Here is a 27,075-nt window from a genome sequence, read left to right as displayed (position 1 = left end):
TGTGAGAATTTTATTGTTTTATATATATTTTATTATTTTATTGTTTCCCTTCAACGTGACTTTACCGAAAGAACCAAGAAAATGCATATCTTCTCATTGACGCTTTAAACGTCAACGCAGTACAAGCAAAAAAGGAGAATTGCACAATGCCTGCGCTTAAAATGATCAACCGGGTACTTAAGGGGAGGACCAAAATTATATATCCGTAATGCAAGCTGGCTTTCCCTGTAACAACACGCCTGCTCTTAATGGGCTCGGCCTAATCATACAGCACAGACTACAGGCCACTTGCCACGCATGTGCGTACACCTGCATTGTATTCGGGCCTCCAGAACAGACCATACAACATCACGGCGCAATGCCCGATCCACAAAGAATAACATTTTATGTAGCGTCATGCAATTGCATCCCATAACGCTGCACGGAGACATCGCAGCCATCCACTCCACTGCTGCTGACGCGGTTATCTGTTCATGTTTTAGTTTTTGTTATGTTTGTTGCGGTTGCACCCGATTCAAGAGTCGAACGGCTCACAGGGCTATACCAAAATAAATGGAACTAAATGAACTAAAATTAACTATTTGTACTTGCGGTGCTTTGCTCCGACACTGGTCACTGGATGCCCATGCCTGTTTACGCACAGCTTTGCTCACTTTGAAAGCGCCTTATAAGCAGCTGCATTTGGAGGCTTGCCCCCCTTCCCTCTTTTCTCTCCGCCTGATGAAGACCGCTTGTGTTCTTTGGTTCTTTCGGTAAAGTCACGCGTAGAATGAGAATAAAATAATAAATTGATAAAATAAAATAACACAATAATATTCTCACGACGTTTCGGCCACAACACAAGCGGCCTTCATCAGGTGAAGGGACGAGACTGTCTGAAGGACAGCGCTGAGTCTGGAGGACAGCGCTGAGTGCGCTGAGCGCTGTCCTCCAGACAGTCTCGTCCCTTCACCTGATGAAGGCCGCTTGTGTTGTGGTCGAAACGTCGTGGGTTTTTTGCTTTTATTTTTTGGAAATGTAATTTTTTATATTTTTATTTTATTTTGTTATTTTTTTATTTTCTATCTACGTGACTTTACCAAAAGAACCAAGAATATTAATTCCTGCAGTCACGAAAGTTTTAGTCAAAATTTTAACCTTATAATATGGATATTATAAAAAAAATATTTTTTTGATTTAAAGCTTTCGTGACTGCAGTAATTCATATTCTTAGCTCTTTCGGTAAAGTCACGCTGAAGGGAAACAATAAAATAATAAAATATATATACAACAATAAAAATTATCACGACGTTTCGACCATAACACAAACGTCATCATCAGGTGTGAAAAACCAACGGCAAGAAACATTTGAGAATTTTTATTGTTTTATATATTTTTTATTATTTTATTGTTTCCCTTAAATGTGACTTTACCGAAAGAGCTAAGAATATGAATTACTGCAGTCACGAAAGCTTTAAATCAAAATATAATTATTGTTATTATTAACATAGCCCCTCCCCCCACTCGGGGGTCACGTGATCAAACCAGCAAGCCAGGCCCCTATTGGCCGCTTCGGATTTTAAACTGACCAATGGGGAAGCGCCGTTTCAACGCCCGTTTGCCGTTGGCGCCATTTTTTGATCTCGGAGTTCTCCTCACGAGGGTCCCCGGCAAAGTTCAGCGAATAAAAAAATACGACTCTCGTCTTCATCGCTTAAACTTTGGTTGTCGGATTTTATGAAGGAAAGGGAGCGTCGCCGGGACGTCGTATTTGTGCCGGCTTTGCCTCGACGACAATGGTGAGTGAGCGAGCCTGAGGGTGGCGGAGTGTGCCGTGCGCTTCTCTCCCGCGCCAGATTCAATCCGTGTTCGTTGTTTTGAGAAATAACTACAAAAGACTTTTGTGTGTGACTCGCAAAACGCGGACTGTGCACATTCGAGTGCACGGTCTGCGCGAGCGGGTGAGAACTGTTCGGTCGACAGACTACAACCGTGTCGCGATAACGCTGTCAACCTTTCGGAGCTATCCACTGTTGGATGAAGAAGGGCTTCCTTCCTTTGTCTCAAGGTTTTTGCGACGCTAACAAGGCGCCCATTGCTCTGTACCTGGTACGCGTCTACCGGGTGGGGTGTGTGCAGAGTAGTTGTCGCACGGGTGGTGGCGCATCAGCCACTCGTCTCAGTCAGTCGACCCGTGGGCACCTGCTGGGTCTGCCTGGTGACCTCCTGCCAGCGTGGCTTTCGACACTTAAACCGTGGCCTCAAAGTGCACCTAGCCTGGCACGAGCGTCGTGGTGGCGTCACCGCCGCTTCTGTCGCACCGATTCCCCCCCCCCCCCCACATTGCTACGTTTCAAAAGGGGATCATAGTAGCGGTAACCTGTATATTGTACACAACAGACATAGGTCACCACTTCAAAAGCTTGGCAGGACCCTCTACCTAAATTAGTTACGAGCCTCGGTGAACCTTTCCTGGGTAAACAATGCAAATATAATGATATAAGATTGTAAATATGAATTTTCTCTCCACATCGATGTGCTGTACTAGTAACGCATTGGCATGTTCTGTTTACGTAACAAACCTTATTAATCGTCCGTGCCGGGTGGTGGGAGGTTTAACGGCACATTTATATTGACGCCATCTAACCAAAAACACAAATGATTGTATAATATAAGAGATGGTGGCAGTGTATGCTGCATTATAATGTGTTATGTTTTGGTTCAATGGGGGCAATCTGGTTTCGTATTATGATTGTACTGTCCTACTCGTCTGGCTTGGGATTTTTAAAGAGCCTAACATCGGCCCCACGCTCGTTTGAGCAGAGAGAAGCCACCGGCTGCACCATACTTCACCATTGAATGCAAGATTCAAAATATGCACCACAGGGGTGGACTGCGGCATTCAGGAACCGTAGGGGGAGGGACGCTGTTCTCCAGCAGTGAATAGGCCATGGTTACTGATGATTACGGAGGTAAATGACAAACACTAAAATAGCAGATAGGCATTTTTGTTGCAATGTATCATTTACTATTTCTGTTTGGTCGTAAATTATGTACGGGACGAATGTAAATGTGTGTAATGTCACGTGTACAACGATTTATAGTAGAACTCCAATAATCCACGTTGATGTGGGTGGGGGCATGCCGTGGATCGGATCCTATAATCCACGACGCACCGCTAGGGGTTGGATAGAATAAAACGGCGAAAGATGTGCATTAATAGCCGAAAACAAAATATACGGATTACAGGGAAATATAGGAATTGCAGAGCTTGACACGCGACTAATTCGCGCTCGAGTATTTTTATAAGACCCAAGTGGCGCAAATATACCTTGTTAAAGGAGTTTTCCGATAAAAAAATTTTTACTTGATCTAACATTTACATCACATTCGACAATTTCAACATTGATAACTTTTCTAACATGGTCAACGTTATTTAAAAGTTCTAATAAGAAACTATTATAATAACAAAATTCCCACGCACGCTCCTTTGTTGATTGGCTCCCACTGCTGTTGCCACCACTAGAAATATGCATTAAGGTTATTTAGATTATTTTGGTGCTATCAATATTTGTCCAAATGATGAGTCACTTTGGTGTGGCTATCACTTGTGGCCAGGTCGCTTCTGAAAAGTAAGTTAATGACTCGGTGGGCTTTGCCTGGTAGGATGGGTTAATTGTTTTGTTTTATTTGTGTTCGGGTGATTTGTTTACCTTTCTTGTACGTTGCACTACCATCATGGTTTTTGTGCTGTTGTACCGTTCGTACCCGTCCTACTGGATGTATGTGAAAAAGAGCTTTATAGCTCATCGGATTCCAGTATAAATACATATTCTGATTCCGAAATGCTGGGTTAATTCCACAGAGGTGGACACCCGCGTAATGAATGAGGCTGTCCACATTATCAGACGCAAATTTCCGCACTTCTCCCTGAGAAGAGGAGACAATTGGAGCTGCCGCAGAAGTATCGAAATTGGTTCCCACATCCCAGATGGAGCGGGGGTGAAGATGTAATATATAGCAATGGAAAAAGCGCACCGTCCGTGCCTGCAAAGTAAAATAAAATGTTACCTCTGCGTTTCACTGCAGCCCTGCGTTAGCCCCACATCTACGGTTTCCAGGTCGTGAGCGTTTTAAATCCACCGCGGATTACCGGAGCAGTCGGACTTCTGTTCTTATTTTAGTCGCTTGTGCATTTGACTTTCATTTCTAGAGTCGTCCACAAAGTATGCAGAGGAGCCTATGCCCGAACATTCTTTTTGGAAGGTGAGTAGACATGGAGTGGAAGGGATTTTCGGCTCAAATGAACATTGAGGTGGTGTGCACCTCCAGTTTACAGCCCTGTCGAGCCAGTGCGAAGTCCAGATGAATCCATCCATATGGTAACCACTTTTGACTTGGCCACAAACCAATAAGTATAATATCGATCCCAGAGGGATGATGGGGTTGATTCAACCTCCCCAACCTGCACGGACATCCATGTCTGAATTGTTGTAGCTCTATTCACATTTAAAATTGTTTGTCTCCCACTTGTATTTCAATTGCGCTGTCAGCATCAGTCCACGATACGGATGATTTTTACTTCCAATTTAGAGTGAGAAGAGCAGAAAATGATGTTACAAAACTTAAGAGAGGCACGGCTCATGTACTTTTCATTTGTTGTATTTCGGAAAAACAAATATTTTATTGTTTTTTAAATGTTAGCATTAGAATGTATCCAAATGAAGTGATATAAAGACAATATGATGTTTTTTTTGTGCACAACGAGCTGACACCATCCACTTGAACCTGGTTTAATTTTGGGCCAGGATCTCAGTGTGGTATTTAACCCCTTTGCGTCTCATCACATTTTTAACACCTTGTGTCCACAGGCGGACAGGGAGACAACTTAATATAAATGTTTGGGATGGTGCTGCAACCATCAACGACTACTTTGCTGATTTTCGTGAGTCAACTTTTACTAATAATTGTATTTATTGTTTATAATTTGTAAGCATTACTATCCTGACTTTGTAATAAGCTTGTTTGTGTTATTGTTGTTTTTATTCAGTGGTTTCTACAATATTTGTAACATCTTGTTATTCTGTGTAAAGAACAATGAACATACACCGTTTGCCTGGCCTGAAGTAAGGCTTGCGTGTATTATATGTATGTTGAACTTCTGTCGCACCGTACATAGCCAACCGTGGTAATTGAAGATGTCGGCTACAGGGGTGCATTTCTGATGCTGCCACGTTTTTGCTCACAACCTCTTGTTGCCTTTGCAGCTGAGGACAGCGGTGACGAGAGTTCCTTCATCCCAGAAATTGGGTCCGAAAACAGGACCAATGTTTATAAAAGCCCGGCCTCGCATGGCGACTTGCGCAAAAGCCTACACCGATATGATCCACGAAGAAGCCACATGCCGGTTGATGTGCACAGAAGCTACTTGGAGGGTGATGCGCACAGAAGCCAAGCGCCGGCTGATGCTTGCGAAAGTCAGATCCTAGCTAACGCACGCAGAAGTCTGGGACTGGCTGACTCTGTGAAAAGGCCGTCAACGGACAATGTTCATAGGACCTTGGTTCGAAGAGAGGAATCCTTTGGCCAGTCACTGAAGCAGGTAATGCTTTGTTCTTTATCTCAATTTCCTGTTTGTTACGATTGAAGCTTTTGGAGCATACTGCCGTAGTTCGATAACAGCATTGTTTCTTTACAGCAGGGGGAGGAACATTTGGAGAAGCAGGCTTTTGTGAACCGGCTGAAATTGGATGAAATAGAGACTTTGGATGAAGGTAAGCTCAAGGAGTGTAAGGGTTGTCTGACTGGAGAACAATCGTTTTGTACTTTGTAAACTGCCTGATAACCATGTTTGTGGGTACTTAAAACTATGCCAGACAGAAATCCAGGCATGAAGCCAGCTAGAAATTTAAAAAAATATATTGTACGATGATATGATTTCCATCAATCAAAGAACCTTTTCAATTGCTGAACTATTTCCATCTTTTCATGTGCGAGGATTGCATGAAGTGTATTGTACTGAATGTTCCACAGTGTTTATGGAGGGATTTTGCCAATACATGACATAGGAGTTTAAACACGTCATACAATCCTAGCACATGAAAAAATGGAAATGGTTAAAAAGTTGATCCAAAAGGTCCATTGATTGATGGATATCAAAGTAATCGTACAATATTAATTTTTTCAATTGCTTGCTGGCTTCATGCCTGGATTCCTGGCTGACTGGGTGGCATGCAATTGAGCATACGCGCCAATGACGTCACCTGGAACCCACAGCGTTGAGCCGAGTTCGTGCGTCGTGCTGACTATACCCACCCACAGGAAGGGACAGACGGTCACGTGCAAAGGATGAAATTGAAAATTGCGTAGGATTTTTGTGATTGCGCTGTGTGTACAGCTCTCCATTGTGTATTCAGGTTTTTACCGGTGTGTTTGACACGATGTCCGATGTGTCGCTGCTGGGAGCTTATTTAGAAACAGAGTTCTGCACGTGGTACAACCTGAACACACATCACAACTATGAAAACGGGCCCTTTGTTTAGATGTTATTTTATGCATTCTGTGGTAATCATTTGTGAATTGTTTTGAAGGGTATGCTGCTCTTAATCAGTGCTGATTTGCACTTTATCTTGGTTATGATGTAGAACATGATGCAGTGCCAACCAGGCACAGCGCTGTTCCGGACAAGACTGGTTCCACCTGCAAGTTGTTGTCAAAGGTTTTGAATAAGGTCACTCCCCGTGTCACCACCGAGCTGGACAGGGGACAGAATCCCACTGGCTCGCTGTCGCGAGTCTATCAAATGCCGAGTCCCCACTCCGTGCTCAAGGGCGTTGTTTCCAAAAAGAGGCAAGCAACTTTTTGCATCTTTGAAAATATATATTTTGTTGTGGAAAGCACAGAACTTTTAAGCCTGAATCTGTAAATATGCTATTTGATGCGTTCATTGTGACTGCAGTCAGTAACACTGAGGAGACGCAGCTTTAGCCACGTCATCTATACGCGTTTATACTCGTTTATTGTGCGTGACGTCAATGACACTGTTCTGTTACTGCAGTGGAAAAAAAGAACCACCTGGTGCCTCCTGAGGCCTCTCCAGGTTGGCTTGGCATGGCCTCTGCAAGGCTGGGGTTGCACAGTGGAAAATAGGTGTTGTAGTTTATGGATCTGTATGAATGACTGCAGGATTGCATTGTCCCCAGGTTGATATTCGACGATGTTGAAGGCTGTGAAAAACTCACTGTGGCAGCTCCACCTCATGGTGTAAACCCTCTGAAAACAACACCATTGAAGCCCACAGTCTCAAGGTACTGCATTATGTCACCTGTGTGGACCTTTTTTATCCCCTCATGCTTGAGTTTTCTTTTAAGTACTTCAGTTTTCTCCCACACACACAATAGTGCTTTGTAGTGGAATTGGCAATATATCTCAATGTCGCACCCTCCTGAAAAAGTGAGATACAGCAAGACTCTGCTGAATTAAATCATTAGAAAAAATGTATTAGAGAAATCCCCATGTCGATCTCGGCATTGTTTCTCAACAGTTGCTTATTCTATTTGTAAATTAACCCAATGCTGACAAGTCAAAGCTTTCAAAGAACAAATGTGTCAATTGGACGACGTGCATCTGATGTACAATGACTTTTAATGTTCGTCTCCTTCCATTGTCTGCTCAGGGTGAGCAGCGTGGCGCCAAGGCCAAGCATCTCTTCGAGCAAGTACCTCGCCATTCTTGAGGCGGACGATGATTTCTGCGACGACTTTGAGGTCATGGATGATGACATGAGCTCAGAAGGGTGGCTCTCCCTGCCGCACTCCAAGAGAACGAAGAATGCCAAGGAGGTCCGGCCTGCCAAGGAAAACAATGTCCGAAACCGAGAGGTGAAGAGAAACAAAAGTGTGAACACGGACACGCGTGCTGCTACTGGCCCATCGGCCCTTGCTGTTACCGCCACAGGCTCAAAGAAAGTGGCGATTGCAAGGATTGCCACACCCAGCGGCGAAGGTAAGAAGGCATCCAAGAAAGACTCCGTAGCTCCCGCCTCGAATGTTACGACAAAATCGTTATCCAAGTCGCAGGCTGTGGAAGCGGAGGAAACCGAAAATACTCGTCACCTCAGGAGCAGCAGGTTGGTGAAATCGAGGCCGAGCACTTTTCAGCCGCCTCGGATAGCGAGCGTGGCTGATAAGACCACGGCACATGCGTCAAGTTCCTTAAAGGTGCAGCACGCCAGCGCCTCTTGCCGCGCAGCGGATAAAAGCAACCCGAAGAGCACGAACAAGAGGCAAGCAGACTTGGAGGACGATGAAAAGCCCGAAGAGGAGGAGTTACAGGAAGAGGAGCAAGAGAACGACAGTGCCTCGGAATCGTCACCGTCCGAGGTAAAGGGCGGTCGCCCAGTCCAAGCCAGCCGACGTTTTGCGGAACAAAATAAATACACGGATTCTCAGGACGAAGGTGAGCACGTGGATTTGTGTTTTTGGTAATGGGTACAGTAAACTCTCAATAATCCGGCCTGAAGGAAATCATGTCTAAATGAGACTATAAAACGGTATGTTTGCCGGGGTTGTGGCACGGCACTGAAGTAATGCTCTTGCCGCTCTTTGCAGGGATTCGGCGTTTCCAGCCCGGCAACCACCCTGGTTTTTACTGCGGGTGAATTCATCGCAAAATATTAAGTGCCGCCTGCTTCACAGTTGATGTTAATGATCTCCTGATGTCTTTCATCATGTGTTGGTGTCGGGTGACAAATTTGGCACGTAAAAAAATTACCTGAAAATTACTAAATTGCGATTACACACAGCAACATTTCCATCTATTGGTAGACTCATGCCTATTTGCTGTTTAGGTGCTGCATTACCTTGTACTCACGGGAACAGCTGCTACAAGGGGTACCTTTTCAAATGTTTGACATCAGATCTGATGCAAGTTGCTTATCGTGTGTAAAAGTGCAATGTGACGCCCTGGTGAAAAGGCTGCTTTAAAAAATGTGTTTGCGTATGTAGAACGTGCATTGTCTGTTAGTGTCCGAGATATGGGATACATTCTTGACAATATGGATTTTGTAGGATTAGCATTTCCTTACACAGAATCAATTTGTTACCTGGCAACTTAAACAAAAAACCCCAAAATTTTTCATATATATTAATCTTGTTGGGTCAATTACTTGTAATTTTTGCTTTAGATGACCGCGGTGGCAACATCACCGGCAAGGCATTGCCTTCAAAGAAGAAAATTTCCCAGAAGGAAGCGATGGGACCGACAAATGCTGTATCAAAACCAAAGCAGAAACCGAATGCGCTGCGCGAAGAAGTGGAGGTGAATCACTCCAAGATGACACTCGGCCGTCGCGTATCCAAGCCACCAGGCAATTGGTGGATTGTGACGGATATCGACCCCTCCACTGTTCCCAATTATGATCACAGTGGCAGGCAGGCGGCGGTCGCCACCCCCCGGAAGCCGCTGTCCCACTCGCAAAAGAAATCTACGTCGTCCTGCCCATCGAATTCACCCCCATCGCCATTGCTCTCTCCAGCATCACGGTCTCCATCACCGTCCCCTCCGGAGAAAGATGCCAAGTCGGCGAAACCGAATCGCCCTACCAAGAAGCAGAAGAGGGAAAGCCACGGCCGAGAGGAGGCCCCGATCCCGGTTTACACGCCAAAGTCTATTCTCAAGCAGGGCAGCCATCACGTGCGAAAGAGCCAGCGGGAAACGGTGAACTTTGTCTCGAGCCACAAGCAGTGGGACGTGCACATGCAAGGAAACCAGGAGATGGGTGGCAATGAGGGGGGCAGCACGTCCTCGCAGTCGCCGACGCCACCCCCTCGCAAGTCCACCTTTGGCACAAGCCTGCCCATGCTCGCCCAGAAAGGCCATCGCTCGGTCTTCTCCACCTTCAGTGAAGTCTACATGGATACCCCAAACTCGGCATCAAAGAAGGACCGCTCACAGCAGAAGCAAAGCCGGTGAGGTTTAGCATGTTTGGTCACGTTGGAGGATATAAAATAACAAACAAGGGTCTGCCACTCTGTAGGTTTTTGGGGTTGTGCTCTATAGTATAGCTCGTGTTTTGGGTTGTACCATGTCTTGTTTTGGCTGGACGCCTCCGCTTCCAACATGTGGAGCAAAACGTCAGACATCATACCTAGCAATATGCAGTACAGCCCAAAAACAAATAAACAAGGGTCTAATTTGTGCAAAAGTAACATTTTAGTCCATATCACTCTTTTAAAAGGAATATTGTTTGTAAATAAAAAAAAATTGAGGAACAGAAAAACAATGTAATAATTTCTGCTTGCTTATGGCAGCTATAAGTTACAGGAATTGACAACATGCAATAAGAAATAGCAAAACATCAACAGGGGGCAGTAATGGGGACGGGAGTCGGGGGAGAATAAGTGACAATCAGCAACACTTATCACATAGCCAGTACATGTCACTTAATCCAAGGAAGGAGCAACAATATAACGGAGCATTACCTACCTGCAGTCGTACGACGCTACTTCAGCGGAAATTCGTAGAAAAGGTTACAAGGTTCTGCTGAATAAAATGTGTGATTTACATATTTTTGCGAGTAGCTGCGTTGGACTTGTTCGGTAATCAATGAACCGATCTGCCTTACGAGTTTTGTCTTCTTTTGCGTGTGGGTAGGGTCCTAACGCCACGCTCCGAGCTCAAGCGTCCCTCCGCCGTGAACCATGCCGCGAGCGTGCCGGACTCGGCACGCCAAAAGACCCCTCTACAGCTGCAGCATCCGCCAGGCTTGTCGGGGCACATGCCCGCAAGCCACAGCAAGTGGCGCCAACAGCCTGAGCCGATGGTGACGGACACGGATTCGTCCCTGCAGCAAAGGTGTGCGGAGCCAGATCATCTACCTGCTCATTAAGAGGCTCTTAAGTCTTGCGTCCGAATTGGCGACTCGTGTTCATTGGTGAGGTTAAAATGTATATTTTCCCGCTCAAATGCGCATTCGGTCAGTATGTATATCCTATTTGCAGCCCTGTAGGACCAGGGGTGGAAATACCAAATATTGGTGGTGGAGCCAGTCTCTCAATGGGGCAACCACTGTTCTCTCATCCACAAAGTGGTCCCTAATTTATTGACCCTGGTGGGCTGATGGGCTAACTCGGACCTCCAGCCAGGATTTGAACTCGTAGTCGCTTGTCCTGCCTCTGAGCTGCCTGGCAAGACATAGGATAGTAATGTTTCATTTAAAACATTTTTTTTACAAGGTTGCTCAGCAAATGCCCAACCTTTAAAAATATCAAGAGGCCGGCCGAGAACGGAATTAGTTATTGCATGGTCGCAATAAAAAAGTGTCCCATTTATACTCACGTTGTGTTATAAGCATTATTCACTAATATTAAGATATTTATTTTAAGTTGATATTGATGGTTAAGGAGATACTTGTGATGCTGACACTATTAGTAATGATTTTCGTGATGATGATGAGATGACCTGTCCTTGATAGAATCTCCTTATTCCTCTGCTTTGACTTTTGGTTAGGTTTTAGTAATTGCTTTTAGGCATGTCACTATGCAACCTCACCATCCCCTCCTTCCACAAGTTGATGGATTTTTATTAATTGACTCGCGATTATGCTCAATAGTTTTTTCTCTTTTTCATTGTCTCTGTAATTTGTCCTTGTTTAATTAGCCCAGCGGAAACATTTAAAAATGAATTAACTAACATATCTTAGTAATGGTTAGTGCATTTTACGAATGTGGGGGAAAGGTTAGAAATCGGTGCAAATTATTTAAAACTAAAAAAATAAAGCAAAATGTAAGGAGGCACAGATACAAAAGTGAAGAGTCGTAAAACATATTGTGTTAACCGCAAATAACATGTACATCTCAACGGACGTATTGTAGGATTAAGACACTGATTTAATAATTTATTTGTTGTGTTTTTTATCTAGCGGCAATGATTCTGCTGAAGTGCACCTCTCCCAAAACAAGCTACCCCAGAGTTCCATCCATGAATCTGTGAAAAAGGCACTGCATCAGCAACGGAGAAGCGGAGTTTTGTTTAAGGACAGGCCTGAGGCCACACAGGGCAGCAGGGGAAGGAAAACTCAAAAGCCATCTCCTTTCCCTGAGGTCTACCGTGAATCCTACGACAATGGCACTGATTACGATGATGATTCTGATTATCAAGAGCCTAGCACCGCCACGACCAACAGCACAGTGGGGACCACGCAGTCTGAGAACGCATCACAAGAGGAGCCGTAAGTGGTCTACAATGTTTTTGTGTTAAAAAAAAAGAATTTTTTCTGCCTCCCCAATCAAATTGAAAATGAACTTATTTTTCAATGTTATGTTTTCACCCCACTGTTATCCTGATTTACATTATCAATTTCATGAGACGGAGCATCCATTCGGACCTCTCACAGCACTGCAACCCTTTCTCTTAGAGAACGGCCCACAGAAACAGATCCCGTAACAACCTGGGAGATCCCTTCAATTGATGTCTGTTCCACACATTGAAGGGCAGCACTTTCGCATCTGCTCTCATCACTGGTTGCTGAACCGAGACCATCAACTCACAGGTGTCTGGATTTGAACCCAGGAGGACCTCAATGTTTCCAGCTTAGTTCTCTTGTCTCTGCACTGCCTGACCACCTCAAGATCTATAATTATTCTGAGTGTTTTGTGACCATCAGCTTTTACAGTAAATTAGCAATAGTCAAGTCCACAGACTTACAACTTGACTTAAAGCTTTCGTGACTGCAGGAATTCATATTCTTTGGGTCTTTTGGTAAAGTCACGTAGATGGGTTCAAAGAAAATAACAAAAAACTAAGACATTTCGATCACAACACTAGCGATCGTCATCAGGAGGAAAGAGGATGACGATCGTTTGTGTTGATCGAAACGTCGGAGTTTTTTTGTTATTTTCATTGAACCATCTATGTGACTTTACCGAAAGGCCTAAAGAATATACACACTTACATTTTAACCTTCAGCATATAAACAGACTTGACAAATAAACATATACAAATTTTCCCTGTTTCCCAGAAGAATGGATTGTCATGAATCCCTGGTCATAAGTTTCTATAAACAAATATTTTTTTATTCACTTTTTTGTAATATTTGTCTCCTATTAGCCTAATCATAACATTTGCCTCCTATAATTAACAAATTGTATACAATCGATTTCTGCGTGCACGATTAGATGTATACATAGTGAACCTAACCATCAATCTTGAAAAAGTAGTGAAGTATCTACTGGCAAGTTCTTCTGCGTGTATTTGCGTGCGTGTCAGGTCGGAAGTGGATGCCACACCGTTGGAGAATCACAATATCTATGACAACAAGCCATCGTCTAAGCATCACGGCACCCATTGTAAGTTAATAGAGTAGACCTTGGGTATCCAATTATTTAAATAATTGATTGTCGGTTCGATTCCTTGACGAATCGGATTACACACAGTCAAGGAAAAAACGTGTCACCGCTTCCCACGAGCGCTGCTGAATGCGAGGGGTTATGGGCGGATGCTTGGTAACTTCGTCATCGGCTGCATTGCGTGGCACGTAGAGGAGGTATCCTGCGCCCCGGGAGTCTACACCAAATGGCTCTCGTCTTTTACAGTTTGTCCATTTTCTCATGGCGTTTTCACAGACTCTGAGGAGAGCATGCAGGATGACTCGATGGAGGGAGTCCAGTGCCCGAAAAAGCAGCACCTCCACAAGAAGATCAGTGAGTGACGGCAATTTAGTATTTTTTCCCCCAATTTTACAATCCAGGGGGTCGGCAATTCCATCTTCCAGTGAAGCAGGCAAAAGAATCGGCAGATATTTATGAGACCCCATTCCCCTGTTGAGTTTATGTTCGAGTGCAATCGCTACCATGAATCTATTTTGATGTTTCTTTCACTTAACTTTCCTCTGGTGTTAACAGTAATGTCCTAGCCAACGTTTATTACAGGAAGTGTATTTTATATTTGTCCACCATATTAGTTATATCTCTTGTCATTTTGATTACCCAGGCCACTCTTGTAAATGAGACTATCCTTGTCCCTTTCTTTCACCTGGTTAAGCAATAGACTTGAAACTTGTTAATCAAGGACAGTGTTGGCGGGGTCACGTGTGGCGGGGTAAAGTGTTGTTCTCCCCAGCTCTTGCCGCTTGAAAGTGTAGGCCAAATTATCCTCGAGAGTGGGGGTTCTTTGTAGAGCTCTATCGTGAGGGCCCTTCCTTCAGCAGCAGTGGCGCGAGTGAAAAAGTAATGTCAGGGCTGCACCTTTTCCCGTCACCTTTATAACCACATGTGCTTGCCGCTGCTGAACTCGCCATTTGTCTGCTTTCAGGACTGCCGACGAACACTCCGGGCATGCGCCGCTCGGAGCGCACACGTGTACCCACACTGAAATTCTGGGCTGGAGAGCGCATCAAGTACAGGCTCCGGCGATCAGGTGTGTATGTGTGCGTCTCTATCCATACTGTAGGTAATTATTGGCAGGTGTATCTTAATGCTGAGGTCTTTACATTCTCTGGTCTAAAGTGACCGGGTGGCTCGGAGGTCCAGATTTTTCAGCCACTTGCAATTTAAACCGGAACCTCGAGGTTGGTAAGTTGAAGCTCTCAGCCTGGTCACCAATGGCTGCGCAAGAAGCCCTGTACATTAACTTTAGTTCCACACTTAATTTGGTGAAATTCCAGCCCTTTAGAATTAAAATATCGTTATGACTATCACGCGACAAACTATACTTTCTGGAGTCGAGTGGACTGGAATGTGCTGCCTCCTTACCTAGTGGACCAGAGTTTGCTTGTAGGGATCTCGGAGGTAGCTCTGTGGTAGTTGCTTCTGAGGTCTGTTCTTTAACACAACGGGTTGCAATACTATTGTGAGTACCAAATGAATTATTTCGGTTTCATTTATTTGGTATAGCCCTGTGAGCCAAATGAATTATATTTCACATGGCATGACATAGACAGCACAGTCGGAATAACATCGTAGGAAAACTTCAAAGTATATTTTGTATCAGGTACAGGTCCTCACCAATGCTGTGGTGTCTTTACCATTGTCACTGTCTCCACCGTTGGGTCTTTTTCTGCGTATTTCGCTACTGACGGTGTGGCATATTATGTAAGTTTATTTTGCTTAACCAGGTGAAAACTCAAGAGACCACGATTAGTCTTGCCAACGTGACCTGGGGTATATAGGCTGCCAATAGGGGGCGATGATTGCTATTTATAGACCCAATTGAGTAATTAGCGGCAATTTTTTATTTATTTTAAATGTGGACTCTGACGCCGGCGCACAATAGGCCCAGTGTTGTGAATGACGTTGGGGATTTTTAACGCCCACTTTTGAAGCCAGGAAGCGTGTGGTTACTGCACTCTCAGTAGTAACCTGGGCGGCTGCTGGATTCGAACCAGTGAATCTGCAACAAGCGGTAAACACGCTACCGCAAGGCAATGTCGCTGTCCATGTAATGGTGACCACCGTCAACATTTGTATAAATTGTCAAAATGCTATTTGCGAAAGACGTTGGTGTGGTGATTTTGTGTGCGAATGTATGTCGCAGGTGGGTTTCTAGTATCAGGAATCATCTCTCCAGAGCAGGTGAACCCCCATCGGGCCCACAGGAAGAGTATGAAAACCAACATTCGTAGACCGAAGAACCCACGGATCACGCCATTCTCTGTTTCCAGCGACCACAACGCCAACCTACCAGGTATCTTGTGCACAGCTGCCGATCAGCTTTTCAGATGACTGTGTTAATTTGCCAAAATGCCACTAACAAGTGTGCTGGTGGTGGAAATGGTCCGTCTGCTGCTGTTGCTGAAGGTGATGCTGCTGGTGTTCTTGCTTGGGTAGTGCAACTAGTGGTGGTGCTGATGATAATGATGGTGGGAGTGCTGGCGATGGTGGTGGTTGGTGCTACAGATGGTGGTGGTGGCGAGTTTCTGTTCACTGTGACGTTTCAGTTGAGTAACCGCATATCTCGTCTCCTGGGTCAGTGAATCTGTCGATCCAAACGGAAGACATACCGGAGGAGATGGAGCTCGCGGACGTTAATGAAGGCACACCTGTGCAGGGTCTCAACGAGAATGAAGAGTTCGTCATGGGTGAGTGGTCCAGCCCTTGGCGGACAGTAACTGTGTAGCGGAGAAGAGTTGGATGGGAGAGGAGAGGCAGGAGAGTGAGTAGAGGGGAGAGCCAGCAGAATGCATGGAGGGGATAGTGAGTGGAGCGGTGTAGTGTGAGATGGGAAGGGAGAGTCATGGAGGGGGAGAGAGATGAGAGTGAAAAAGGTAGTGGCGTGCTTTGCAGGGAGGGAAATGCGGATTGATTGTGGTTTTGAGCTTTTTCCACCTAAGGTATAAGTGCATTCATTAGCTCTGTCAATGTTTGTCTCTGAAATTGGGGTGGGGCACGACAACAGTCACGAAGATGATCCATTATGAATTAAACTTTAGCACAGTGGTTCTTAACCTGCGGTGCATGCACCCCCTTGGGGTGCGAGATGCCCTTTCTGGGGAGGTGCGAGACATGCCAGATTTTTGTTAAAAGGTAAATTATTGAAACGCATGAAGTACTTCAGTGCAATTACTTTGTTTCATCAAATCTAAGTATTTATTAACATGATAGCCTTTTTAAAGATTGAGAAGCAAAGGGGGGGGTACAAGGCTGCAGTAAAGGTTAACGACCACTGCTTTAGCATAAAGTTGTTGTTGCTTTTAGGGACTTGCCCTATAGAAAATCAAAAATTTTGGAGACCCAAACCACTGTCAAAAGGACTTCGCTTGGGACCCCCAACTCCAACCCACACTGACAACTCCCAATGACAAACTGCATGGGGCAGCCTTCTGTACCAAAAATAAATGTGTTACTTGGAATGTGGATAGCGTTATTAAAGTATAAGAAATTATAATAATGCAAAAATGCAAATGTTATAGGGGTGGGGGGGAAAGAAGAGGTTATTACCCTGAGATTGCTATCCTGCGGTTGCCGATTCTGTCTCCTGCCGTGGAAGTTGAAACAATGGGAAAGTTTATTAAATGTTCCACCTCTGTCCATCCGGTAGTATAAATAGCTACACCACAGTCGAAATGGTGGGTCACGTGGTGGTCGGGTCAAGCGAGTACGCCCACCCTTTCTTACAAGACTTCTGGCCACTGTGAAAGAGTAGGTCACCATTCTTCCTTTTAGAGGGGCTCCCTATAGCTTCCTCAAGTGAAAGCCTTTCCCCAAGCAGTGAAATGAGCTTTCATTCTGGCATGCCGCCCTGGTTAATACTGTGGGGGTGTATCGACCATAAAAATGTGGCTTCCGCTTAGCCTGCCGGTGGTGACGGGTGCTTGTAATCGAGCACTGTAGAGACCGAGGGTTGGTGGCTTACATGAACGTTGCGAAACCCCCTTCCCATCGGCGTCGAGATGCCCATACCCTGGCTCGCCGGGAGAAGGCAACGCAACAAGTGTGGACTAAAATAGTCTGTCCTGTCTGGGGGATTTATCCTGGGTGCTCCGGTTTCCCCCCCCCCCCCACATTCATATAAACACTCATTCGCTGGGTGAAAACATCCTTACATAAAAACATACAAATTACTCCTTTCGCTGAATGTGGCTTCCTAGGTAAATCATTAATTATTATTCAGAGTGGATGTTCAAGATCCCCCTATAACATTCAGCAATGTTGTGTGCCGGGCATCGTGGTCTAAATTTGCCAAATCTGAAATATGACATAGCACGTAGCAATCATCGCCTCCTTACTGGCAGACTGCACTTTCCTTTTATCTCTGACCACATTCGGGATGTCCATTGTGTGCGAAGACTGCGTGCGTACGCAGGACATGTGCGCGTACCTGGGACCCCACCGGCAGGCCCTGCAGCCCACGGACGCGTTGGGTGTGTGGAAGGCCCTGAGCCAACCCTCGTACGCATGCGGTTACTTCATCCTGCGACCACAGCAAGAGAAGGGGCTGCAGTACGTCAACATGGACACCATGGTGAGCATTGACATGGCGAACTCCCCTGTCGTCTCGCTCTGCTCCCCCTCCATGTGCTCTCCTGCCTGTCCCCTCATCTCACTCCTCTCCAGGGGCCCTCTCCTATCTCTCCTGAAATGGTGCCGTGGTGGCCTGGTATACAGGAGGCCATGGGTTCCATCCCAACCCTTGACGCCTGCTGTTTATTTGAAGTTTGCATGTTCTCCCCGTGGTCACGGTTTTTCTCTCCACATTTAGAATGAACATGCGTTTAAAGGATTTGGTTGCTATAAATGTCCACATGATAAGCCACTAAATTTGAGCTATCAATTGTGGCCAGGTTGCTACTGAAAAAAAGCTACATCGCTCAGTGGACCTGACCTGGTAAAAAAAAAAATATTACAGCATAACTATGCAAGGGTTTTAGTTATGAAAATGTAAATAATGGATTTCTATATTGTGCGATGTAGAAGTGCATTTCTCACAATACGACATGAGAAAGGATATCAACGACTCTTGCACCTTAACGGGAATGAGTTGCGTGCAACGTTTTCCTCTGCAGCTGTTCAACATCATACAGGGAAAAGTTGCCATTACCATCCACAACTCCAACTACATCCTGCAGACTGGAGACATGTTCGTTGTACCCCCCGGTAAGAGTCACTTTACTCAAATAGATTCGACAGTTTTGCAACAGGAGTGCAGAGGCCATGGTCCAGAACACCACCTAGTCTTTTGAAAACTAATTTCTTTCAAAACTGCTTTATGTATTGAGTTTGTTGTCCTTCCTTCCCACCCCGCACACCTGATTTAGCACGGTTGGTAGGGTACATACGTACACTCCCCACTTTAATAATTTGCTGGCAGCATTTCAGATATGAACCAGCCTGTTGCCGCCCCTTCCGGCTCAGTAACCTCGACATGAACATGGATGTTGCTGATAAACTCCCCACTGTACGAAAGTGGAATACGTACGTTTAAACTCGTGACGTTTGTGCCCCCGTGTCTGATGCCCGCTGTCCTCTTGTGGCTACCGGTCCCCCCCCCCCCCCCCGTAGGTAACGTCTACAACGTTCGCAATCTACGTTACGACCAAGCCTCGTTGTTTTTCACACAAATCAAGGGAAACCCGCAGAAGAGCGTGGCTGTGTCATCACAACCTCCCGGCAAGGAGCAACAGCACCATTACTGCGCGTCTCCCCACAAATAGACTGACTAATCAAACTAATTTTTCATTAATTACGATCAGAATCGATTTCATAAGTCAAAAGCATAAACGATGAAACTGTTTGAAACATGCCAACTTTCACAACGCCGTGCCATGTTCTGTTTATTGTTAGGTGTTTTGCTTTTTAAAGGATGTTTATTTGTGCTTATCAATAAAGATTCATTTTAATAAACCTAGTAAAAAATGCGCATAGTTTTAACTCAACATGATGTGAAGCTCAAGGTGTAAAAGTGTGCCACAGAGAATGTAAACATTTTTTAATGCATATTTCCACATTTTTCAATTTGGATGCACACAGTGTTTAATAAGCATTTGGAAATGTTATGAAATCTTTTTGAAATTTTAATGACCAAGCGTGGCTGTAAATAAAGCTAGCCGTGTGTGTGTGTGCTTGTGCATGCATCACAAATTTGCCTGTCAATTTGGCTTTTAGAACATTGCATGTGTGGTGGTCCTCTCTTTTAATGCAAATGGAATTTTTTCCATTTGTTGCTGCATAGAATGAGTGGGGAGTGGTGGTGTAGCGGTTAGCGCTCTGCGCTACGAATCCGGCGACCCGAGTAAGATTCCCACTCACGGCCAACACCAGGTGACGATTACCTGAACCGGTCTTAGGCCTCTCCTTTGTTGACTCGGCCTCAAATGAGTGCCTGGTGCGGTGTGTAAACGTTGGAACTGGGGAGACGAAGGCGACTGGGCGTGGTGTTGGTGAACCACCCCCACGTGTGCCATCCCAGCCTTCATAGATGCTCGCTAACAGACACTTGCCCCAACAGTCTGTAAAGGCTATGTGAACCTTATGGTGGTACCCCGGCTCTCGCATAATGTCCGTGATGCAGTAATTTTAGTCTGATGGTCAGTGATGTGGCAATCGACTCATCTCGACGAGCTGTACACGATGCACTGCGGTGCGTACGAGCGTTCAGGGTTTCGGCGCAATCGTCCTCGCGTTTCGACATCGCGGAGTGTGGCACTGATTTCGGATTGATTGGTACCCCAGTCGCGGAGTGAAGTACACCCCTGGAAACAAAAGTGTCCCAGAAATAAAATGTAATTGCCTCGGCCATTTAGTATTATTTGGTACCCCGGGGTAACCGCCATGAAGTTCATATGGGGGATTTTTGTTTAAAAATCTGCATCGAGTAAACCATCATATGTAAAATAAGTATCCCAACAAACGCAGCACCACTTATTCAGCAAACGCTAGTTTCACAAGTGATAATCCACTTTTGCAGCTGCACGTTTGAGCCATGCAAGCACGACATGGGTAATTTTTCCATTGGCGATTTACCAAGATTGGGCAAAACCCAAAGTGTGCTATGCTGGCCTCGACACATCCGAGTGGCTTGGCTCCAAGCCACACTTGGAAGGGCTCATGACGCGTGTAACGCGTCTGACGTCGGTCTGTACAACTCTTAACGCAGCGTCATCCACATGCGTCGTGACGTCACAAATTGCGTGTGATCGTGGCATGGCTCTGGGCAGTGTAAAAGCAGCGAGTGCTCCCTGACCCATGCAGCCCTGGCTCTGCAGTGCTGAGATGTGCAAGTCGACGTATTTCTATGATGGGACTGAGTTAAAATGAGCGTAATTATGTTATGTAACACTTTCAAAAGTGGGGATTGTTGATTGTGCAGACGTGGGTGAGGAGAGACTTGCAGGGCTGTGCGGGTGGCCTATGGAGAAAGACTGTCCATAAAATAGGTTGGCTGTTTTGAATTAGTTCTTTGTATATATTGGATAAACGTACGTATCTCTAGATTCCATTATACCCATATGGTTAGTATTCTACGTTGTTTAAAGGCGAAGTGAGTTTTGAAGCTCCGCTGCTTACTCGGAGCTCAGGATGTTTCCGATTTTTTTTGGACGAATCAAAATAGGGCTCAATCTTAAATGTTTGGACGGTCCAACAATTGTTGCTTTGGATTGACACTTAAGTGTGTTGCATGAAATTGCATCACTTTCGTTGCTCTTCCTCCTCGCAGTGTTGTGTGGTGGTGGAAGCCACGTCACTTTTGTTAGTACGAAAATATGGCTTAATGATTTTTTTATGATGTATAGGAGCTGAAACCCAACAGCAGCCTTAGTTGTAAAAACATGCCTCCGTGGAGAGGAGTATTGCATTTACTTCGGACGCAAAAGCATATTTTTGTATTTAGCCAACCTCTGTGGTATTTTGAAATAAACGCGTGTATAAAATGCTTTCATTAACGTGATGTCGTCGTGTATCGTCTTGGCAGAAATTTTTTAAGATTTCTCATTCCGCTCTGCTGACACCGTCTAAGACTTTTTTTTGGCAATGCATCGTACGTATTTTGAACGAAAAATTCACGTGAATTGATGCAATATTACAATAAAATTTGAAACATGTATAAAGTATTAAGATTTTTGTTAAACAAGTGCATGCAAGCATTTATATTTAATGCATGTATTGCGAAGTACAAAAACGTGACAGGAAAGCGACGAGCTGCCGTCGGTGTGCGAGCGACCTGAAGCGAATCCCTGAATGGGTCACCCATTCCCCACGACTCCTTCAAATCGAATTCTGTCAAGTGCAGAGATAGGTACGAACTGGGTGCCAACACCCCAGATTTGAGAACAGGATTCAAACTTGGGCAACATTTGAAACTGATGGCGGGGTCCCATAAGCCCCCGGCTCTCGCATAAACTGCGTTGCGACGTCATCTCATGTCTTGGAAGGCGAACGATACGGCAATCTATTCATCTCGACGAGCTCTACACGATGCAATAATCAAAGTTAAAAAGTTTTGTTCTGCGCATTCGTCCTCATTGCGCTTGGACGACACGACACCAATGATGCGCGCCAGGTGGGTCGCGGCGTTTATCTGCGCCGTGGGATGGAGTCGCCAAGAATAAATACATTAATTACGATTTTCACGTCCGTTTATTCGGGATCCCGGGGTCCCGCCATAAGGTTCGTTTGTACAGCAGCGGTAATGATCCGAGGTTCACGAAAGGCTTTGGCATTCAAAAAGAAAATAAGCCACGCTTCTTCGATGCCACCTTAGCCAGATGAGTAACGCAACCATTGCTACGATTCTTCCCTAAGAAAATCGGCAAACCCCAAATTGTTAAATGATAATTGGCTTGACCGTGGTGAATGACACCTCCACTTCGTTAGCGCTTGGCAGAACATCGCTTCCTCTGACCATAGCCGTTGCGTGGCTGTAGGGATTTGTATACAGTGCTTGTATACAATCTATACAAATGGTAAATATTCCATATAATCTACCTGTAACATGACAGTTTTTTTTTTTAACACGGTGTTTGTGGATTGTACCACGTGTCTTGGCATTTCAATCCACGAGCGGGGGGGACCTTCTTTCAGGAGCTAAATTTAACTTCTGAACGTTGAACATCGTGGCGAGTAAACACGTGGTGCACAACTTAAAAACACGTCCAAGATTTGTACAGCACAACCGTGAAACATTTTTAACGGGAGGGCGGACTTAAATCTTGCCGCACGATGTCCTTACCCCGCACCTCCGATTGGCGAAAGAAGTTCAGCGTGCTTACACTGCGTGGCAATGGGACAGGGGGTGGTTCTGGTTCGCTGTCGCGCTGGCGCGGTTTGTTACAGCACGTTGCCAAAATTCACGCCGGGGCTACCAGGCGGCATTCCCGGTGTACCAAAAATTGATTCGGGAATCGAACTTGGGTGACCGGGTTCGTAGCGCAGCACGCTAACCGCTACACCATAACTACAAAGACAAAGATCCCCCGTATAGCCTGAACAGACTGTCGGGGCAAGTGCTGTAAGCGAGCACCTAAGAAGGCCGGCACGTCACACGAGGGGGGTGGGTGGCCAGCACCACGCCCGACCGCCTTTGTCTCCCACACCGCACCAGCTACTAATTTGAGGCTGAGTCGACCTTGGGGAGGCCCAGAACCGGTTTAGATAATCGTCATTGGTGTTGGCCGTGAGCGTGAATCGAACTTGGGTGGCCGGGTTCGTAGGGCAGCGCTCTTACCACTACCTCACCACTACTACCATTACCACCATCACCATACACCACCATTAGTACTACCGACAGTATACCACCACTAAGGGGCCGTCCATAAATGACGTCACGCACCTGGGGGGTGGGGGGGTCAGACATTTGTGACAATGTGTGACGAGGGGGGGGATTGAGAAATGTGACGTCAAATCAAAATGCGCATCTTTAAATAAAAATAGACAACACGTTCTACTTAATTAAATATACTTTTTAATAAATGTTTTCTCCTACAACATCAGGGTGCAGCGCCACATTAAATACGCACTACAATGACAATAGTTTAAAGCGATTTGAAGCATGTTTTATTTGGGGGGGGGGGCAGAGATTTGTGACGTCATATTTGAGGGGGGGTCTGACTTTTTGTGACGAGGGGGGATCAAAAATCGTCCAAAATCGCGTGACGTCATTTATGGACGGCCCCCTAACTACGACTTACAAAAACATTGCACTGAAATGGACACCGCCGGGCAAAAGGAGACCTGGGAGAGCCGATGCCACGTGGCGGGAGAGCCGATACCACGTGACGGGAGAGCTCATACCACGTGGCGGCAGAGCCGATGCCACGTGGCGGGAGAGCCGATACCACGTGACGGGAGAGCCCATACCACGTGGCGGGAGAGCCGATACCACGTGATGGGAGAGCTCATACCTCGTGGCGGCAGAGCCGATGCCACGTGGCGGGAGAGCCGATACCACGTGACGGGAGAGCCCATACCACGTGGCGGGAGAGCCGATGCCACGTGGTGGGAGAGCTCATACCACGTGGCGCAAGACCGTGCAGGAGGAGCTGGGAGCAGAGATCTTCCTCTCTTGGGCCAAGGCTCAACAAGTTGCCAAATACAGGTCGAAGTGGGCGGGAACTCATTGCGGCCTCGTGTTCCATTGGGGATGAAGAGGATTCACGAACTCGCAGGCACGCTACCCTCTCGACCAATGAGGTGTCCGCCGCTCGTGTTGGCATGTGCGTGACGTTGTTAACAAGCATTGAGCATGCACACACACACACCCCTCCCCCCTTCTCACGTGACACCCTCCGGCATGCCTCTGCAGAAGCGAGTCCTCGTTTAACGCGGTGGTAGATGCGTTCCTGAAAAGTGCCGCGCTAAGCCTAAAAAAACACGCGTTAAGCGAAAAACGATTTCCCCATGAATAATGTAACGATTTCTCCGTGAGTAACGTAACAATTAAGTTTGGCGAGATTACGATGTACTACCACGCACACGCAGTGAGGTGGTGGGACGCAAAACTGTGGGGGGGGGGGGTGTACGTCGCCGCTTTACTGTATCATTCCGCGTACCGTATCACTACCACTCAGCCTCGCATCTCAAGAAAATAGTTCTGTGTCGACGGCTCAAAAGCCGCGTTATAGCGGTGCACGTTGCGCCGTTATAACGCCACGTGCGTTCCACGTTGTACGAAAAGTGTTCCCTAATGCCAGATCCCCGTTATAGCGAAAACGCACAATAGTGCGATACACAACGCGTGACTTGATGGCTTACCGTACGTGCCATGAGGAAGGGCATTTACCTGTCATGTCAACAATTGCATGCAGTTTTCATGCCACAGAGTAATTGGCAAATGTGGAGTATTACCAGATAATTTGTATGCTATGAGAAACTCGGAAATAATATTTCGGCTGATGAATGTGTTCAGCGATTTTCTGGATGTTGATGGCAACGCAGCAACATCCATGGTTGCCCTGTGCCAAGCTTTCGCGGCTATGCTTCTTGCATTTACCAACCCGCCCTGAGCAGTGTGGTGAAGTATGGCCAAACAACCTCCAGCCTACCGAGGCATTGTGGAGGCCCGCATCCAGAGGTCCATCGACAAAACGGGCCGCACAAGACACTTCGGCAATAAGTGTTCACAAATTGTTTTAAACTCAATCTGTTGTGGTTATTGCACGAACAAAATCAAACGTCATACAACTTGTACTGCCTTAGCAATATCCCTCCTTCATAGCGGACAGATATTAAAATATCTGATGTGAAAAGGGACACTGCCCGAAACGTCGCCTGCCATATATATACACCTGTCAACCCCTTATCAGTGCCCTACCTTATTACAGACCAATTCAGACCTTATTGGTCACCCCGTGCCCCTTATAAATCTCAACATTCATCCCACAGAGTCCCATCACCACAAGGGAGAAACACAAATAGACAAAAAACATTTTGCCCGTATTGAAACGGCTGTACGCCGTATGGACCTGAAAACTCAATTTCCCCTCTACAAGAATGTGGGGTAAACTGTATGGGTTGACAGCTTTGCATATAATTGTCCTCTAGCGTGCAGCAGCGTAATTCACGATGACTCTCGTGTTGTCTTAGTTGAAATCGATGACCTCGGAATGAAAAGTGAAAGTGATGCTTTTTCCCCCCCGTTGCTCATCTCCTGTTTGCAGCCCTGAGCCAGTGGTGGGAATCAGGGGCGGAGCCAGGATTTTGACTTTGGGGGGGCTGACTTCAATATTCTGAGATATCCAGTGTTTATGTTTTCCAATGCGCGCCACAAATGTATAAAACAAATTTGATTGGATTTGAACGCGGAGTTTATTAATAGGTCAGAGCCGCTGATGTGGCTAATAAGTTCGATAAGTTCGAAAGGCTGCCGCTCAAGCAGCCTGCAGGGCAGCACAAGGTGGCAGCCTGCAGGGCAGCACAAGGTGGCAGCCTGCAGGGCAGCACGAGGTGGCAGCCTGCAGGGCAGCACGAGGTGGCAGCCTGCAGGGCAGCACACGGTGACAGCCTGCAGGGCAGCACAAGGTGGCAGCACAAGGTGGCAGCCTGCAGGGCAGCACAAGGTGACAGCCTGCAGGGCAGCACACGGTGACAGCCTGCAGGGCAGCACAAGGTGGCAGCACAAGGTGGCAGCCTGCAGGGCAGCACAAGGTGACAGCCTGCAGGGCAGCACAAGGTGGCAGCCTGCAGGGCAGCACGAGGTGACAGCCTGCAGGGCAGCACAAGGTGGCAGCCTGCAGGGCAGCACGAGGTGACAGCCTGCAGGGCAGCGCGAGGTGACAGCCTGCAGGGCAGCACGAGGTGACAGCCTGCAGGGCAGCACGAGGTGACAGCCTGCAGGGCAGCACGAGGTGGCAGCCTGCAGGGCAGCACGAGGTGACAGCCTGCAGGGCAGCGCGAGGTGACAGCCTGCAGGGCAGCACGAGGTGACAGCCTGCAGGGCAGCACGAGGAGACAGCCTGCAGGGCAGCACAAGGTGGCAGCACAAGGTGGCAGCCTGCAGGGCAGCACAAGGTGACAGCCTGCAGGGCAGCACAAGGTGACAGCCTGCAGGGCAGCACAAGGTGGCAGCCTGCAGGGCAGCACGAGGTGACAGCCTGCAGGGCAGCACAAGGTGGCAGCCTGCAGGGCAGCACGAGGTGACAGCCTGCAGGGCAGCACAAGGTGGCAGCCTGCAGGGCAGCGCGAGGTGACAGCCTGCAGGGCAGCGCGAGGTGACAGCCTGCAGGGCAGCACGAGGTGACAGCCTGCAGGGCAGCACAAGGTGACAGCCTGCAGGGCAGCACGAGGTGACAGCCTGCAGGGCAGCACGAGGTGACAGCCTGCAGGGCAGCACGAGGTGACAGCCTGCAGGGCAGCACGAGGTGACAGCCTGCAGGGCAGCACAAGGTGGCAGCCTGCAGGGCAGCACGAGGTAGCAGCCTGCAGCATTTTGCAGTAGCCTGATATCCGGTTATCCCGATTACCGACTTTCTCAAAATTTCAGGGGGGGCTAAGCCCCCCCCAGCCCCCCCTGTGGCTCCGCCCCTGGTGGGAATTCCACATTCCTCTGACGAGGGCGAGTTTCCCCACGGAACACCCACAACGTGCGGGCTCACAAGTTAACGTGCACGGCGAGCGCGCACGCGCGGGCAAAATATACACTCGTGCGAAACCACAGGAAACCACAACG

At 46.8% G+C, this 27,075-nt stretch overlaps 1 protein-coding gene across 3 annotated transcripts; it reads left to right on the top strand.

The window, feature by feature from the left end:
* Positions 1-1,476: 1,476 nt before the first annotated feature.
* CENPC (centromere protein C) lies at positions 1,477-21,355 on the top strand. Of its 3 annotated transcripts, none has more exons than XM_032970600.2 (19): positions 1,477-1,778; positions 4,193-4,245; positions 4,851-4,924; positions 5,247-5,581; positions 5,651-5,753; positions 6,624-6,828; positions 7,182-7,286; positions 7,655-8,436; positions 9,164-9,947; positions 10,633-10,833; positions 11,900-12,208; positions 13,246-13,325; positions 13,602-13,679; positions 14,290-14,394; positions 15,511-15,660; positions 15,947-16,054; positions 17,762-17,937; positions 18,479-18,569; positions 18,975-21,355. In XM_032970600.2, exons 1-19 carry the CDS (start codon positions 1,776-1,778, stop codon positions 19,124-19,126), a joined length of 3,894 nt encoding a protein of 1,297 aa, XP_032826491.1. In that variant the 5' UTR covers positions 1,477-1,775; the 3' UTR covers positions 19,127-21,355. The 3 variants fall into 3 exon arrangements, with proteins under 3 accessions (XP_032826491.1, XP_032826493.1, XP_032826492.1); XM_032970602.2 differs by having other exon boundaries at positions 1,479-1,778; positions 5,681-5,753; XM_032970601.2 differs by having other exon boundaries at positions 1,484-1,778; positions 5,678-5,753.
* Positions 21,356-27,075: the final 5,720 nt, after the last annotated feature.

This window comes from Petromyzon marinus, chromosome 44 (assembly GCF_048934315.1).
Source record: "Petromyzon marinus isolate PM22_M1 ecotype Great Lakes invasive population chromosome 44, UKy_Petmar_22M1.pri1.0, whole genome shotgun sequence".
Classification (NCBI taxonomy): Eukaryota; Metazoa; Chordata; class Hyperoartia; order Petromyzontiformes; family Petromyzontidae; genus Petromyzon; species Petromyzon marinus.
This window is presented reverse-complemented; position numbering and strand designations above follow the sequence as displayed.

Coding starts and splice junctions, on each gene's coding strand:
- CENPC (XM_032970600.2), top strand. Junction 6,829..7,181: donor GGCGTTGTTTCCAAAAAGAG/GCAAGCAACTTT, acceptor CATTGTCCCCAG/GTTGATATTCGACGATGTTG. Junction 7,287..7,654: donor TTGAAGCCCACAGTCTCAAG/GTACTGCATTAT, acceptor TTGTCTGCTCAG/GGTGAGCAGCGTGGCGCCAA.